The sequence below is a fragment of the Zootoca vivipara genome, chromosome Z1 (genome assembly GCF_965207765.1).
Source record: "Zootoca vivipara chromosome Z1, rZooViv2.hap1.1, whole genome shotgun sequence".
Lineage (NCBI taxonomy): Eukaryota > Metazoa > Chordata > Lepidosauria > Squamata > Lacertidae > Zootoca > Zootoca vivipara.
The window spans coordinates 41,380,720-41,393,648 of record NC_142583.1 but is presented as its reverse complement, the minus strand read 5'-3'; the positions used below and the strand labels follow the sequence as shown (position 1 = coordinate 41,393,648).

The 12,929-nt window shown below is 43.3% G+C and overlaps 1 protein-coding gene across 1 annotated transcript; it reads right to left on the bottom strand.

The window, feature by feature from the left end:
- Positions 1–203: 203 nt before the first annotated feature.
- On the bottom strand, positions 204–8,569 carry PCDH18 (protocadherin 18). Its single transcript, XM_035113527.3, has 4 exons — positions 5,598–8,569; positions 4,486–4,571; positions 4,210–4,373; positions 204–1,123 (listed from the first exon to the last, which is right to left on the bottom strand). The coding sequence occupies exons 1-4, from the start codon at positions 8,154–8,156 to the stop codon at positions 456–458; spliced, it is 3,477 nt and encodes a 1,158-aa protein (XP_034969418.3). The 5' UTR covers positions 8,157–8,569; the 3' UTR covers positions 204–455.
- Positions 8,570–12,929: the final 4,360 nt, after the last annotated feature.

Genomic DNA, 12,929 nt, shown 5'->3' with positions numbered 1-12,929 from the left:
GTTAGATCAGTTATTGAAACTAACATTTGGATAAGGTTTCACTTGATTTGATTTTTGTACCATAACAGTTGATTGTGGGGGTGGGGGGGGCGAAACCCATGGAAAATGGCATCCCTTAGTTTTTATACACTCTTGTGGTTAGAATAATGAATGTCAGACACAAACAGTGCCAAGTGCATATATGCAGGAAAACATGCTTGCCATGGGAGTACAAAAATAAAATTTATTTGTTAAATTACACATAAATATAAGGTACAAATGTATTTTTAAAATACAGTTAAAGATAATCACACTTGCATTGTGTACATATGAAAATACAGTATTTTAATATTCAACATACACAGACACATTTATGATAAATGTAACTAATTGGCAATGCCAGTTCTTTTCATTCTGGGTTCCCATCTCTGTTTTCCATAAATATGGAAAATTAATATGCCATGAAACAAAACTCTCTAGTTCTGTCGGACATCTTGTAGCAGCTTGTTAATTTCTGCCACCAGCTCACTAGCATCCATTAGTTCGTGTTTACCGTCACTGAGGTGGTTAAGCACATTGTCAAAGTCATCTTCTTCATAATTCTCTGGGATCTCCTCCATGGCTGGCAGCCATTTAGAAGATGGCTGGGCCCCTGAGTGAGTCCCCAAAGGAAGCCCAGTGTTGTTTGCAGGGTTTTGGAAGTGTGTGCTGGCTGCCCAAGCTGCCACCCCTTGTGGATAGCTTACAGTCTTGGCAGGCAAATGTCCTTTCCTGCGCTCTAGTGAGCTGGAGGGATCCATTTCGTTGCATTCCGTGTAGGCATCTAAGGAAGGAGGCAAAAGGCGCTGGAAAACACTGTTCATTTCTGACAGCAGGGATGAGGTGCACATGTCACCTGCTTCGTCCTCGCTCTGACTTTCTTTGCCAAAAGTTGAAAAACTCTTTTTCTTTTCAGTCGTCTCAACGGCTTGAGCATCCTCTTCCAGCACCTGCTGTTGTGGTGGTTGAGTTTGCTGTGGCTGAAATTCCTCCCCAGGAATAAACATATTACTTCTGTAATCAGAAGATGGAGAAGGCAGAGGTGGCATCCAGCACTGGTCAGAATGTCCCAGGACTCTGCATTCTTCTGTGCATAGTCTCATTGCTGTGAGTAGAATGAAAACAAGAAGTTAATATTCATTAAGTTTGCAGTCACAGTGTCACTTTTAACTTTGAAACTTTCTGGGACGTGGTTATTCATAATGTAGTGGTGGTAGTTTGAACAGAAGACATTTAGGCTATGACTTTAGTGATGAGGAACCCGCATGGCCAGAGATGAGCTATAATCCAACAATAACGGAATGACCAGACGTTCTCCATTCCTCCTATAAACACTTATATGGAAATAATTCCTATTAAACTAAGTAGGGATTACATCTGAGTAAGCATGTACAGGAATGCCCCATCACTTAATGTGTGTTCAATCCTCTTCCACAACACTTTAACATAACCATCCAGGCATTTAAAGCCTCATGTAAGTGATTGTAATGGGGATATGCTACTGGCCCTCTATCCTCCATTGTGCCCCCATTGCCTGGTCCAATTCCTTCAAACACTGGAGGATATTTTACTCTGTAGATTCCCACCCCATTTTTGTTGTAAATTGCTTTGTATGTTATGTTATGGAACAGCATGTGGTGTTTTTTTTTGGGGGGGGGAAGCAAGCAGAATTAGAAGACTTGACAAAATGATTAATATGTGGATGAGCATTGTAACATCAACTTTCTGAGTCACTATATTCTAGTGACAGTGAATTTCACAGACTGACTTAAGTTTCTTCCCATTTTAATCAACTTAATAAAGATGGCTAAATAAATGTAACCTATATACCTTCAAACCCATCCCAAGTTCCGTGTATGTGATTAGCTTTTTTACACATGCAATTGTATTCTTTGCACTTAAATATATTTATAATCATTTAGCTTTGTGCTTCCTTATATCGGTTATTGGAAGAAGTTGAGATGGCTATGGTCAAGTTACTATTGGTGTATTGGTAAGCTGCAAAAAGCCTATATGTTTAGAGAACTGAAATGCTCAAAACATAGACAGGTTTGGTAACTAAGTAAAGATTTACAGCCTAAGACTACACAGATTCCATCCAATTGTTGAAAATGGTTCTCATTTGCATTAGTTTGTGTTGAAGGACAACAACAACAAAAATATTTTGGCATTTCTGTAGTTACTGGAAAACACTTTTGCTCTGAGGTATGTTTGTGGACATTTTGCTTGGCAGAAAGCCCAATACAAATTGTACAACACCTTCTGCCTCTACATACGGTAGTATCAACAAATATATACATGGCTATCCTGACAACAGTCATGAAAGCACTAACTTGAACTCCTTAATTTAAATGGGCATTCTCTTAGCATGACTATAATTGGATATCACCTAATGTTTGGTGCATTCATAACTGGTGGACATTCTTCTGCAAAAAATAATAATCTGCTGTTATATCTGCATAATGCACATATCTATAGAAGGTTGGGAAACTCCTATGAGTCTGATGGCCTAAATTTGTGTTAGTTATTTTAGAATGACCTAATAGCAAATCTTTAATGTTTAGCAAATTATTTGTGTTAATTAATACTCTCCATTGTTTAATATCTGAAAAACCCAATGAATAATGAGTATATGTTAGCTCTCATTTACCACTACAGATTCTACAGCTCAAGAAAAGTTGTTCTGTGACATTGTATTTAGAAGGGTAAAGATGTAAAGATGTATTGGCCCATGGAGATAGGTTGATCTGCTAGGAGACAACTTCTTATGAACTACCCATTCACCTAGTACAGTACTGTCTACACTGACCAGAAATAGCTCCCCAGGGTCTCAGGCAGCGGTCTTCCCCCATACCTGCTACCTGGTCCCCTTTTCAAGCTGGAAATACATAGAACTATTGTTCCTCCCATGTGCATCCCTATGCACATTGACTTAAGGTCTTACTTCCCATGCAGCAAAAGGCTATGCATGATTACTCAGAAGATAGGGAAGTATGTATAGGATTCCAGCCTTGGCAATGGGACCTGCTTCTATGTACACATACATACCTCTACCAAAGGCATTATGGACACACCGCTAAAACCATATTCATGGAAGACAATCTTACTTGGCTATGAGTGATAGCCAAATAAGAAAGAAGACACATGCATAGAATTTCCCTATAAGACTACAACTCCCATCAGCCTTAGCTAGTGTGGCCAATCATCAGGAATGTTGGTGGTTATAGTCAAACATCTGGAAGGCTACAGATTCCCCATCCCTGCTATAAGAGAAACTGTTCATTAGGTTGCAACATGGTAGTCTATTTGGAATTAATGTTGCGAGTACAAGGATAGGAGGGCCCCCTTAGTAAGGTTTAAGAATTTTAGATCACTGCACATAGCCAGTTGTGGAGGGCATGGTAGGGCAGGGCAGCTACTACTTACCGTAATGGGAAGTAGAGAGGGGTAAGTCAGTGATGAGGTTAGTGTAGTGCAAATGCACAGTGAGAGTACCAGATTGTCTCCATTAGTGTGTTTGCACCATGCTGACTTTGATATGATTGACCAGAGTTCAAGTGGGCTATGCTACCCCACTATGCCACCCACTATGGCACAGAACAATAAAAAATTCAGTAACAGACACCCAGTGTGAGTTTACAAATGGCAGGATGGAACACCAATCGCCATTCTAACAACTGTGGTAACTGCATACATATTTCCCTAAATATGTGCTTTCCTACATTTTTTTCAGAGAACTGGGTCTCATATAGCCTTTCCTTTTGAATATATTTCTCTAAAGGCATTTTGAACACAAAATCTGGAGCACCCATGCATTGAATATCGCCATCCTCAGAAATAGATATCAAATTGTCATTCATTCTGTTTTTTAATGCAACCATGAAATTGGATCCACCCATTATAAAAAGCAAGAGCTACCCACTTTGAGCCAACTCACTGGACTGCAAGTGATACCAGTTGTGGTGTTTGTGGCCATTGAACCTGGACAAGTGTGCAGCACTTTGGGTATACGAGGTGCCATGCTGCACTTGAGCATGAATTGGGCTATAGGTGTTGCTATGTGGAGAAGGAAACAGGTTTTTTTGAAAGCATGAAAGTTAAAGAAATTGTTTTTCGTCATTGTGAACTTGTCTCAGTGTGACTGGCAGGGAGCACTGTAAATAAACTGTTCAACTTTCATTGCCTTCTTACCTGCAGGAATTCTGCCATCTGTAAGGAAAAGGTCACTGAATCCTTCTCCAAGAAGTCTGTCAATTGGAGAATCTCTCCCCAAATCATAATCGCTGTCTCCTGCTTCACTGTCACCACGGCCGCTGTCTTTCAAGCTGAACTTATCCATATCTTGAAGGGCGTACCTGTGATAAAACAGAAGTGACATGTGGATTGAGTTATGCTCTATTGGCTTTTGTGCTGGGCACTCTCCTCAGGTAAAACTGCTTTCAACATTGATCTGAGTAAAACCCTCACCTGTAGCTTCTGGAATATTTGTTTCCCCTAAAACTTGGCCTTGGCTGATACTGGCCTTGATGAAGCATTGAGAGAAGTTGAGAGACCTGTAAAGAAAAACACAGAAGACTGATTCCTGAAAAATAATGCCCAAATATCTCCCTAAGAGAAAACATGTGTTTAAAAAATTATTATTATTACTACTACTATTAAAACTTCAGCTGTTAAAAATAATCATTTAGAACCTCTTCATGTTGCAAAGGCATAAAACAATACAGTCAAAGTAGCAGACAATTGGAAAGATCTAATGGCACTTTACCAATACAATTTAGTCCTGCTTTTTTTTTTGCCTGAGGATGCCAAATAATTAAAGACCTGATCTTCAGTCTAGTCAAGCTAAAGTATTTGGATGTGAATGGATTTAGCTCCATTGAAGTTAGTGGGCCTAGAAAATCAGCTTACATCCAAGTGTTTTGAGCTATGGCTCAGGGCCTTAAAACATATTCATTAACAGATTTGCATGCACAGTTGACACAAGCTGTTAAAGCAGCTGTAGTTTGAATTGCAGCACCATTAGTAATACATGCCCTCATTGTTTTGTATCATTTGTATATGTAAATACACTATGGAATGTGTTCAAATAGAGAGGCAAAGAACATGCAAGTTTAGCATACTTTATTAGAAGCATTTGTGGGAAATGTTCCAAATAAAGCTTGAAACCTTGATTAACAACAATAATAATGCCATTAAGAGTAACTCTGTTTTAATTTTTATCTGGCATTGCAGTGTAGCAAGGAGCTGTGTAGCCTTTCACGATTCACATAAAAGTCACACACACAGAGAGAAACAAACTCAAACACACACACAGAAACAAATCCAGTGTAACAGTCAATTTCAAAATCATGCACTGTGTGCAAAGATGTACTGTTGCTGGGAAGTTGCTGCCAATCATGGCTTCCCAGTCCAAACAGAAAGAGATTGAGAATACAAGTGTGTGCAGTTTATCATACATGACAGTTGGCACACTGGTTGCAACTGCATTCTGAAATAATGAATCTGTGAAATGGCCATAGGGGTGCCTGCTTGCATTTGTGAGTGATTACTGGTCCATGCAGCACAGTAAGTGAGCTTACCTCAACAGCAGGTGTAGCATGAGTGAGCTCAAGGGAGAAATTCTCAGGTACGTGATTTGATGAGATGGTCACCAGACTGTTTAGAGACTGGTGACTGTGGTGGCTTTGGCGACTGCTCATCTGCCCTCTTTCTAGTGTTGGAGATGATGAAGGTGAAGCTTTATGGTGTGACCTGATTGGCAAAGTACCATTAACAGTAGGCACTAGTGTAATGTCCCCTTTGTGGATCTGTCTTGATGGCCTTTTGGGGTGATGCTGGTATGTGGACTCTGCTACGCGACAGTTATAGGATCTGGTGTCCTTTTTCTCACGATTGCACCTTGTAGCAAAGACAACCATGATAACTAGCAAAACAGCACATATTGCCCCTAAGGATATAATTGTGATCATGGAAACATCTAGAGAAGGTTGGCTAATGTGCGTAGCTTCTGTAGCTGAAGGCAGATAAACATATTTAACAATACTGCATTTCAGAAGTGCTTTGGTACTGAGCTGAGGACTTCCTTTGTCCTGAACCACCACTGAAAGTTCCCATTCTGTTGATTTGGCAGATTCAATGCTAGCATTGAGATAGATGTCACATGTCTGTGGGTCCATTATGAAGAGGTGGTCTTCACTACTACTTGCTAATGAACAGCTGAGTTCTGAGTTCATCCCTGAGTCTTTGTCTATGGCTCTTATCCTAGTGACAGGGTAGTTGATTTCAGCTTCTTTGGGGATTGAAATCTTTGCTGTATTGTTGTGCAGTACTGGCTCTATAATCCAAGGGGCGTTGTCATTTTCATCAATGATAGTGAGCACAACTGTTGTATTGCTGGCAAGTTGCTGGCTCCCTCCATCTCTAGCCTGAACCACAAAGGCAATTTGGTTTACTTCTTCATGATCAAAAGTTCTAAGTGCATAGATAGCTCCATTGGAAGGATCAATGGTCACATAGGTAGTTATGGAGCTTCCCAAAATAAAGCTCTCCAAGATAGTGTATGTCACCTGCCCATTATCTCCTAGATCTGGATCTGTGGCTGTAACAGAGGTGATATATGCACCTGGAGAGTTATTTTCCAGAATTACAATTTCATATCTGTTGGTCTGGAACTGAGGTGGGTTGTCATTTTCATCAATGATCTGGACAGTAAAGTGTTTCACTGTGGAGAGACTTGGGGTCCCCCTGTCTTCTGCTATGACAGTCAAGCTGTATTCAGATCGCTTTTCTCGATCCAGAGTAGTATTTGTTAAGATGAAATAGTTGTTTTCATAGGTCTTTTGGAGTTTAAAGTGACCATGCCCATGGAGCTTGCACACCACCTCTCCATTCAACCCAGAATCTTTGTCTTGCACTCTCACCAGGGCCACAAATGTCTCAACCGAAGCTTTCTCAGAAATGTAAGCAATTTCCTCCTTCCCAGGAGACATCAGGTTTAAATTGATATCTGGCTTGTTGTCGTTCACGTCCACAACCTTGATGATAATTTTGCAGTGAGCTGGGATAGAATTGGGACCCAGATCTTGAGCCTGGGCATCAATTTCATAGGATTTGGTGGTTTCATAGTCCACTGGCTTGAGAAGGGTCAGCTGCCCCCTCTCAGAGTCCATCTTAAAAGTCTCGATGATCTTGGAAGACACGTGGCTACTGAAAGAATAGACAACTTTCCCATTCGCCCCCTCATCCGGATCAGTCGCGTTGAGGTCGATGAGCAAAGTCCCAACTCGGGAGTTCTCCAACAGCTGGATGATGTAGGTCTGCTGCTCGAAAACGGGACTGTTGTCATTGGAATCGGAAATGCTGATCTTCAGGATGGAAGACCCACTGCGCTGAGGCACCCCGTTGTCCGAGGCGGTCAGCTGGAGCTCGTAGCTCGATTTCAGCTCCCGGTCCAGCTCACTCACGACGATCAGCTCGGCATACTTGGCCCCGTCGGTCCTCGTGCGCACTTCGATGGTGAAGAAGTCGTTGGCCGACAGCGAGTACGTGTACAGGGAATTGTCCCCGACGTCCGGGTCGAAAGCGCTGTCCAGAGGGATCCGGGTGCCCACAGCGGCGCTCTCGGAGATCTCGAGGGGGATGAGAGCTCGGGAGAACTGCGGCGAGTTGTCGTTAATATCCAGCACCTCCACTTCGATGTGGAAAAGCTGGAGGTGCTCGGTGGGCAGCGTGATCACGTCGAACTCGATGGAGCAGTTCAAGTTCTTCTGGCACAGTTGCTCGCGGTCGATCTTGGCGCCGATGCTGATCTCGCCGTTATCCTCGCGGACCTTCAGCAAGGGAGAGTTGCCCCTCTGCATGGCTCGGAAGCGTACGGAGGAAGGGCTGGGCAGCCGGTACAAAACGTCTGCCACGTCTTCCGAGAGCCGCGCGATGACCGAGCCTACCCTCTGCTCCTCGTAGATCCGGTATTTCAAAGTCTTGCCCGCGGCGCCTCCCCAGCAAGCCGCCACCGTCGCCAGGGCGAGCAGGGCGGCCAAGTGCGTCTTGCCGGCGCTCAGCCTCGGCATCGCGAAAGCCTTTCCTTCCCCACAAGTTCGCAAAGCGCTGCTCTCAACTTCTGCTCGATGTCTCCGCATGCATTTGCCTTCCCCACCCCACACCCCACGCCCCCCAAAAACTGTACCAAAAAAAAAAAAGCAAGAGTCCTTGTGCAACCCAGCACCGTTCCGATATCCTCTCCGAGCTCAGAAAAGTTGCTTACATGCATGCAGATGGTGGCGGGACTCCCTTATACATCCTGGAGGCGAGCCGGCTGGATTGTGCTGCTGCGCTCTTGTCCAGGAGGGTTGGCACATCAGGGCTTTTATTCCTCTTCCTCCTCCTCCTCCTGCCTCTGCAGTTTACTCTCCGCCGAGTGCGTATGGAGGAAGGAACTGACGCTGGCTCGGCGCTGGGCTCTTTCCCCCGAAGAGATCCTTTTTCCTTTTCCCTGCTCGGCTGCCGACTAAGCAGCCTCGATTGCTGACTCCCGTCTAAAAATCTGGGGAACTTCACTCCAACTCAGACAAAGCTTTTTGCCCGGCTGCATGTGTTGAATTGCTTCCAGCCAATCAGCGGGCTTCCAAATCAAAGGACAGTGAAGTCACACACATGCAAGAGGGGTGGAGGAAGGAGCTGGAGGAAGGAGGGGGGCAGCTCCTTCTCCCTCTCTCCCTCCCCCACCCTTCGTTCACTTTCTGTGAGCGTGCCGTTACACCCACCCCCCAACCCCCAAAAGTAGGCGACTGGCTAAAGAGCTACTTTAAATCAACTTTTTTGTTCTCCTCTTTATCATGGTTTCGATGGGGGTGGGCTTGGTTTTGTTTTCGTTTGGGGTCTTGTTTGTAATTTTAATGAGCGCTTTCAAGAATCCCCTAATGCGTGGACTTCAAAGTTGCTGTAACCAAAGCGAGTCTTTTTTCGAGTAAGTTTTGCAGAGTGAAGAAGTTTGCCCTCCCTCAGCCTTGGTCCCCGCCTCTCTTTTGAGGAATATTAAGATGCTGCTTCTGATTTCTAAGCAATCTTTTCCCCTTTTGTCTTCTCTCCCCCCCCCCCCTATAATAGCCTTTTTACTTTTAAGCATTTGTTTCCCTTCATCTTAAAGTCAAGAAAATGCTTGCATAGCCTTGTCCTTTCACTGGCTTCTGATGAAAGTATATATAGCATTTTGCACTGATATGTGTGTTTGCCTTCCCTGTACTTTCCCCAGCCCCACTTACTGTAGCCCTTTAGTTCTTCAGAAGCTCCCTTTCATCTTCCTTTTAAAAGCACCCTTTCCTTTTAGCATGATGGAGCATGCTAAAGCATTGTGTCCACATGTAAAACACATTTTATCATAAGCTGTGGGGCACACCATAGGACATAAATGGCAGGGATCCTCTAAAGCAAGTGTGCCGGGTGCCCATTCCCCCCCCCCCCAAAGAGGGCCAGATTTGATGAAGTGAACATGTGTGAGGGCCAACCGAAGTTGTTGAGCTTTTCTTAGGGTTTTACCCCAAGACATATACTGCCATGGGGACCAGATTAAACTGACCAGCAGCCTTTGGACATGCCATAGCTGCCAAGTTTCCCCTTTTCTCACGAGGAAGCCTATTCAGCATAAGGGAATTTCCCTTTTTTAAAAAAGGGATAACTTGGCAGCTATGGGACATGCCTGCTTTAAAGGGTGATGGGTGTTATCTACCAATGGCAGTGTTCTCATTAAGTTTAACAGAACACAGTTTCATCCATTGCAGTGCTCTCTCATTTATGGTCAAAGAAGTGGGTTAGTGGCATCCTGAGCAAAACATTCAACCTCCTACAGGCTTTCAGTACAACCTCCAAAGTGTGATGTTAAGACTCCTTTGGTAAACTTCTGTTGTTGTTGTTGTTGTTGTTGTTGTTGTTGTTGTTGTTGTTGTTGTTGTTGTTGTTGTTGTTGTCAATATTTCTATACTGTCCTCCATTCAAGGATCACAAAGTGATTTGCAATATAAAAACACAAAAATATATACATAGTAACAAACTATGATACTTTCTCCTGCAATGAATCTTCCCCTTGTGCCCCCACACCAGCATTTTCCAATCTGTTCCAGAAGATCAGAGGAGCCCCCAAAACAGCTTTGAGGGGCGTAGGAGCAAACAGCAGGGGTGGGTGGGGGAGAAGAGGGAGGGGAAGGTCCATTGCATGAGTAGAAGCCATTCCACGAATATGATGACTTCACTAAATGCAAACCCATGTGTTTGGCAGAAACCTCCTGATAAGGAAGGCTTTAAACTGAGTCCTGTATGGGAGGGCAATGAAATAGCAGAAGATAGCATGACATCATCTGCTGGAGATTGGAATATGAGCAAAACTGGAATGCCAATGCGAGTAAATTCTAACGTGTAATTAAACAATAGAAAGGAGGTGATACAGCCGAAGGTTTCTGATGTCTCTACACCAATGTATGGGAGATAAATACAATGGGCTTCACATTTTAGCAGGAAAGCAAATATGGTTTGATTGTCATTACTGAAAGCTTTTTGACTGCAACTCATAGCTGGATGTAGGGCTTAGCATGAGATCTTAATAACAATAAAATGGTTTGCAGGCTATGCTCAGAGAAAGGGGAAGAACAAGGAAATGGTAAGTCCACTGCCATATTTCTAAGCACAGATCCACGATTTCCAAGTCTGTGCCTAAGTGTTTTTATTATTATTATTCTGCCACTTTGTCTGGGAAAACCCACTTTTCTTCACTAATTGGAGCAAACAGCAATTGGGTTTTCTGCAGATTGCCTTGTTCTCTGATTCAGTGGTATGCAGGTTTTCAAAGGGAAAGTGGTGGGGGAAGGAAAAAAAACAACTGTTCCGATATGGACCTGGTAATCCTGGACCTGTGCCTAGAAAGTGTGGCACAAAATGAAGTGTGGATGAACCCTTAGTCGCAGTCAAGTAAGATGTGCTTGACCTGGCAATAGGCAAATGTCCCCATATTTTAAAAAGGGGAATAGAGGAGGAAGGCAACAACTGATTAGTCAGCTTGACATCAATAGCTAGAAAGGTTCAATAGCAGATTAGTAAGTCATTCTGTGAGCATTTAGGGAGGGAAAGCTGTGATCACAAAGCATTTCTCAAGAATAAGTCATTCCAGACTAATCTTATCTCTTTTTTTGACAGTTACTAGCCTGATAGATAGAGGAAATGTTGTGGACAGTGTATATCTTGATTTTAGCAAGGTTTCCCCCCCCCCAAGATATTAATGATATGTTAAATGTGGGCTAGACAATACCACATGGGAAGGATTTAAGCCTGTTGAGGGGCTACATCAAACCTGGAGAGAGGAGACAAGTGGTGTGGCACAAAGTCTGAGGACAATGTTCATCAAATTTCAGATGGCACCAAACTGGCTGGAATAGAAAATACTGTAGAAAACAGGAATTCACAATGAATTTGACAGCATGGAGAACTGGATCAAAACTAAGTCAGTATTAGCTAAGAGATAAATGTCAGATTTTGCATTTAGGGAGATAGAATCAGATGCAGAAAAACAGGACAGGTGACAGGCCACTGATTTGATAGCAGACTGCTTACCTTCCATGTCCCGGACTGCAGAATCCAGGACCGGAAGCGCTTTGCCCTTCTACGAGCACCAAAAATGGCCACCGCCGGCTTCGAAAGTTGCTTCTACGCATGTCAGGAAGTCGCGTCTATGCACTTCCGGACATGCGTAAATGCGACTTTTGAAGCTGGCGGTGGCCATTTTGGGTGCCCATAGAAGGGCAAATCAGAAAGAAAAAAATGGCCGCCGGCAGGAGAAAATAACAGAGAAAAATGGGAGACGAAGTGATACGGGGGACCACCGGGAAAAGGTAAGTAAAAACGGGGGTTTCTCGGGGAAAACGGGGTACTTGGCAGCTATGTAGCAGAGTATCAAATGGAGAGTACATGCTAAACATGAGTCACAAGTACAATGTGTCAACTAAAAATGCTAATGCAATTCTAGCCAGCATCAACAGAAAGAAGTATAGGGTTCAGATCACAAAAAATTAGCAGCAGCAGCAACAACCACCACCACAAAACTTCCCAAACACCACGCTAGCCTAAAAGTCTGTTCAGAATACTGTTTCCTGTTCTGAGCACCTCATATTTTAGAAGGATGTTGACAAAGTGGAACATTTGCAGAAGAGAGCACCTTAGATAGGTGGAGGGCCTGGAGACAATTCTATGAAGAAATGTTGAAATGTTGAAAGAGTTGGCATGTTTACATAGATATGGGACAATTACCGGTAAGAAGTGATATGATAGCTATAATCAAATATTTGAAGGGCTACCACAAAGAGGATGGAGCAATTCCATGCCCCCTGTTGCTCCTAAACAATAGAAATAGCTTTCTGGTGGAATGAGCTGTTTGACAGGGGAAGAGTGGAAAGTCATGGGCTCTTCTTCATTAGAGATTTGTAAGCAAAGGCTGGATAGCCACTAATCAGAATGCAATAGTAGTGAGCTTCCTGAATCAGCAAAGGATCATCATCAACTAGATGGACTTTGACCACCCTTTTAATTTGATAGGTGGTATTTAAGGCAAGTCCTACCTAGAGGAGACCCACTGAAGTTATGGGCTGTTCATGCATGCTAAGAGTTTCCTGAACGATCTTCTTTGTTTGAGTTCTATGTTCTCTGCCATGGATTCTTTGATTGTTCTGTCACTAGGCAAACATATTGGGATTGGGACTGCATTTAACTTAAGTTCTCTCTGTGGATTCACCTGATCTGAAGCCTTTGCCTTGTCTTGCTTCCTGTGCATAGGAGTTGTGTTCTCTGGCATGTCCCCTCCCTGAATGATCTGCTTTGCATAGATTTTGTGTCCCCCCCCCAATGGATTCATTAAATTTGAAGTTCACCATTGT

Excerpts from the sequence above, each read along its gene's own strand:
- PCDH18 (XM_035113527.3), bottom strand. The coding sequence starts at position 8,156 with ATGCGGAGACATCGAGCAGAAGTTGAGAGCAGCGCTTTGCGAACTTGT. Across the intron at positions 4,374-4,485 it reads AAATATTCCAGAAGCTACAG|GTACGCCCTTCAAGATATGG; the intron begins GTGAGGGTTTTA and ends GTTTTATCACAG. Across the intron at positions 1,124-4,209 it reads AGATGGCAGAATTCCTGCAG|CAATGAGACTATGCACAGAA; the intron begins GTAAGAAGGCAA and ends TTCTACTCACAG.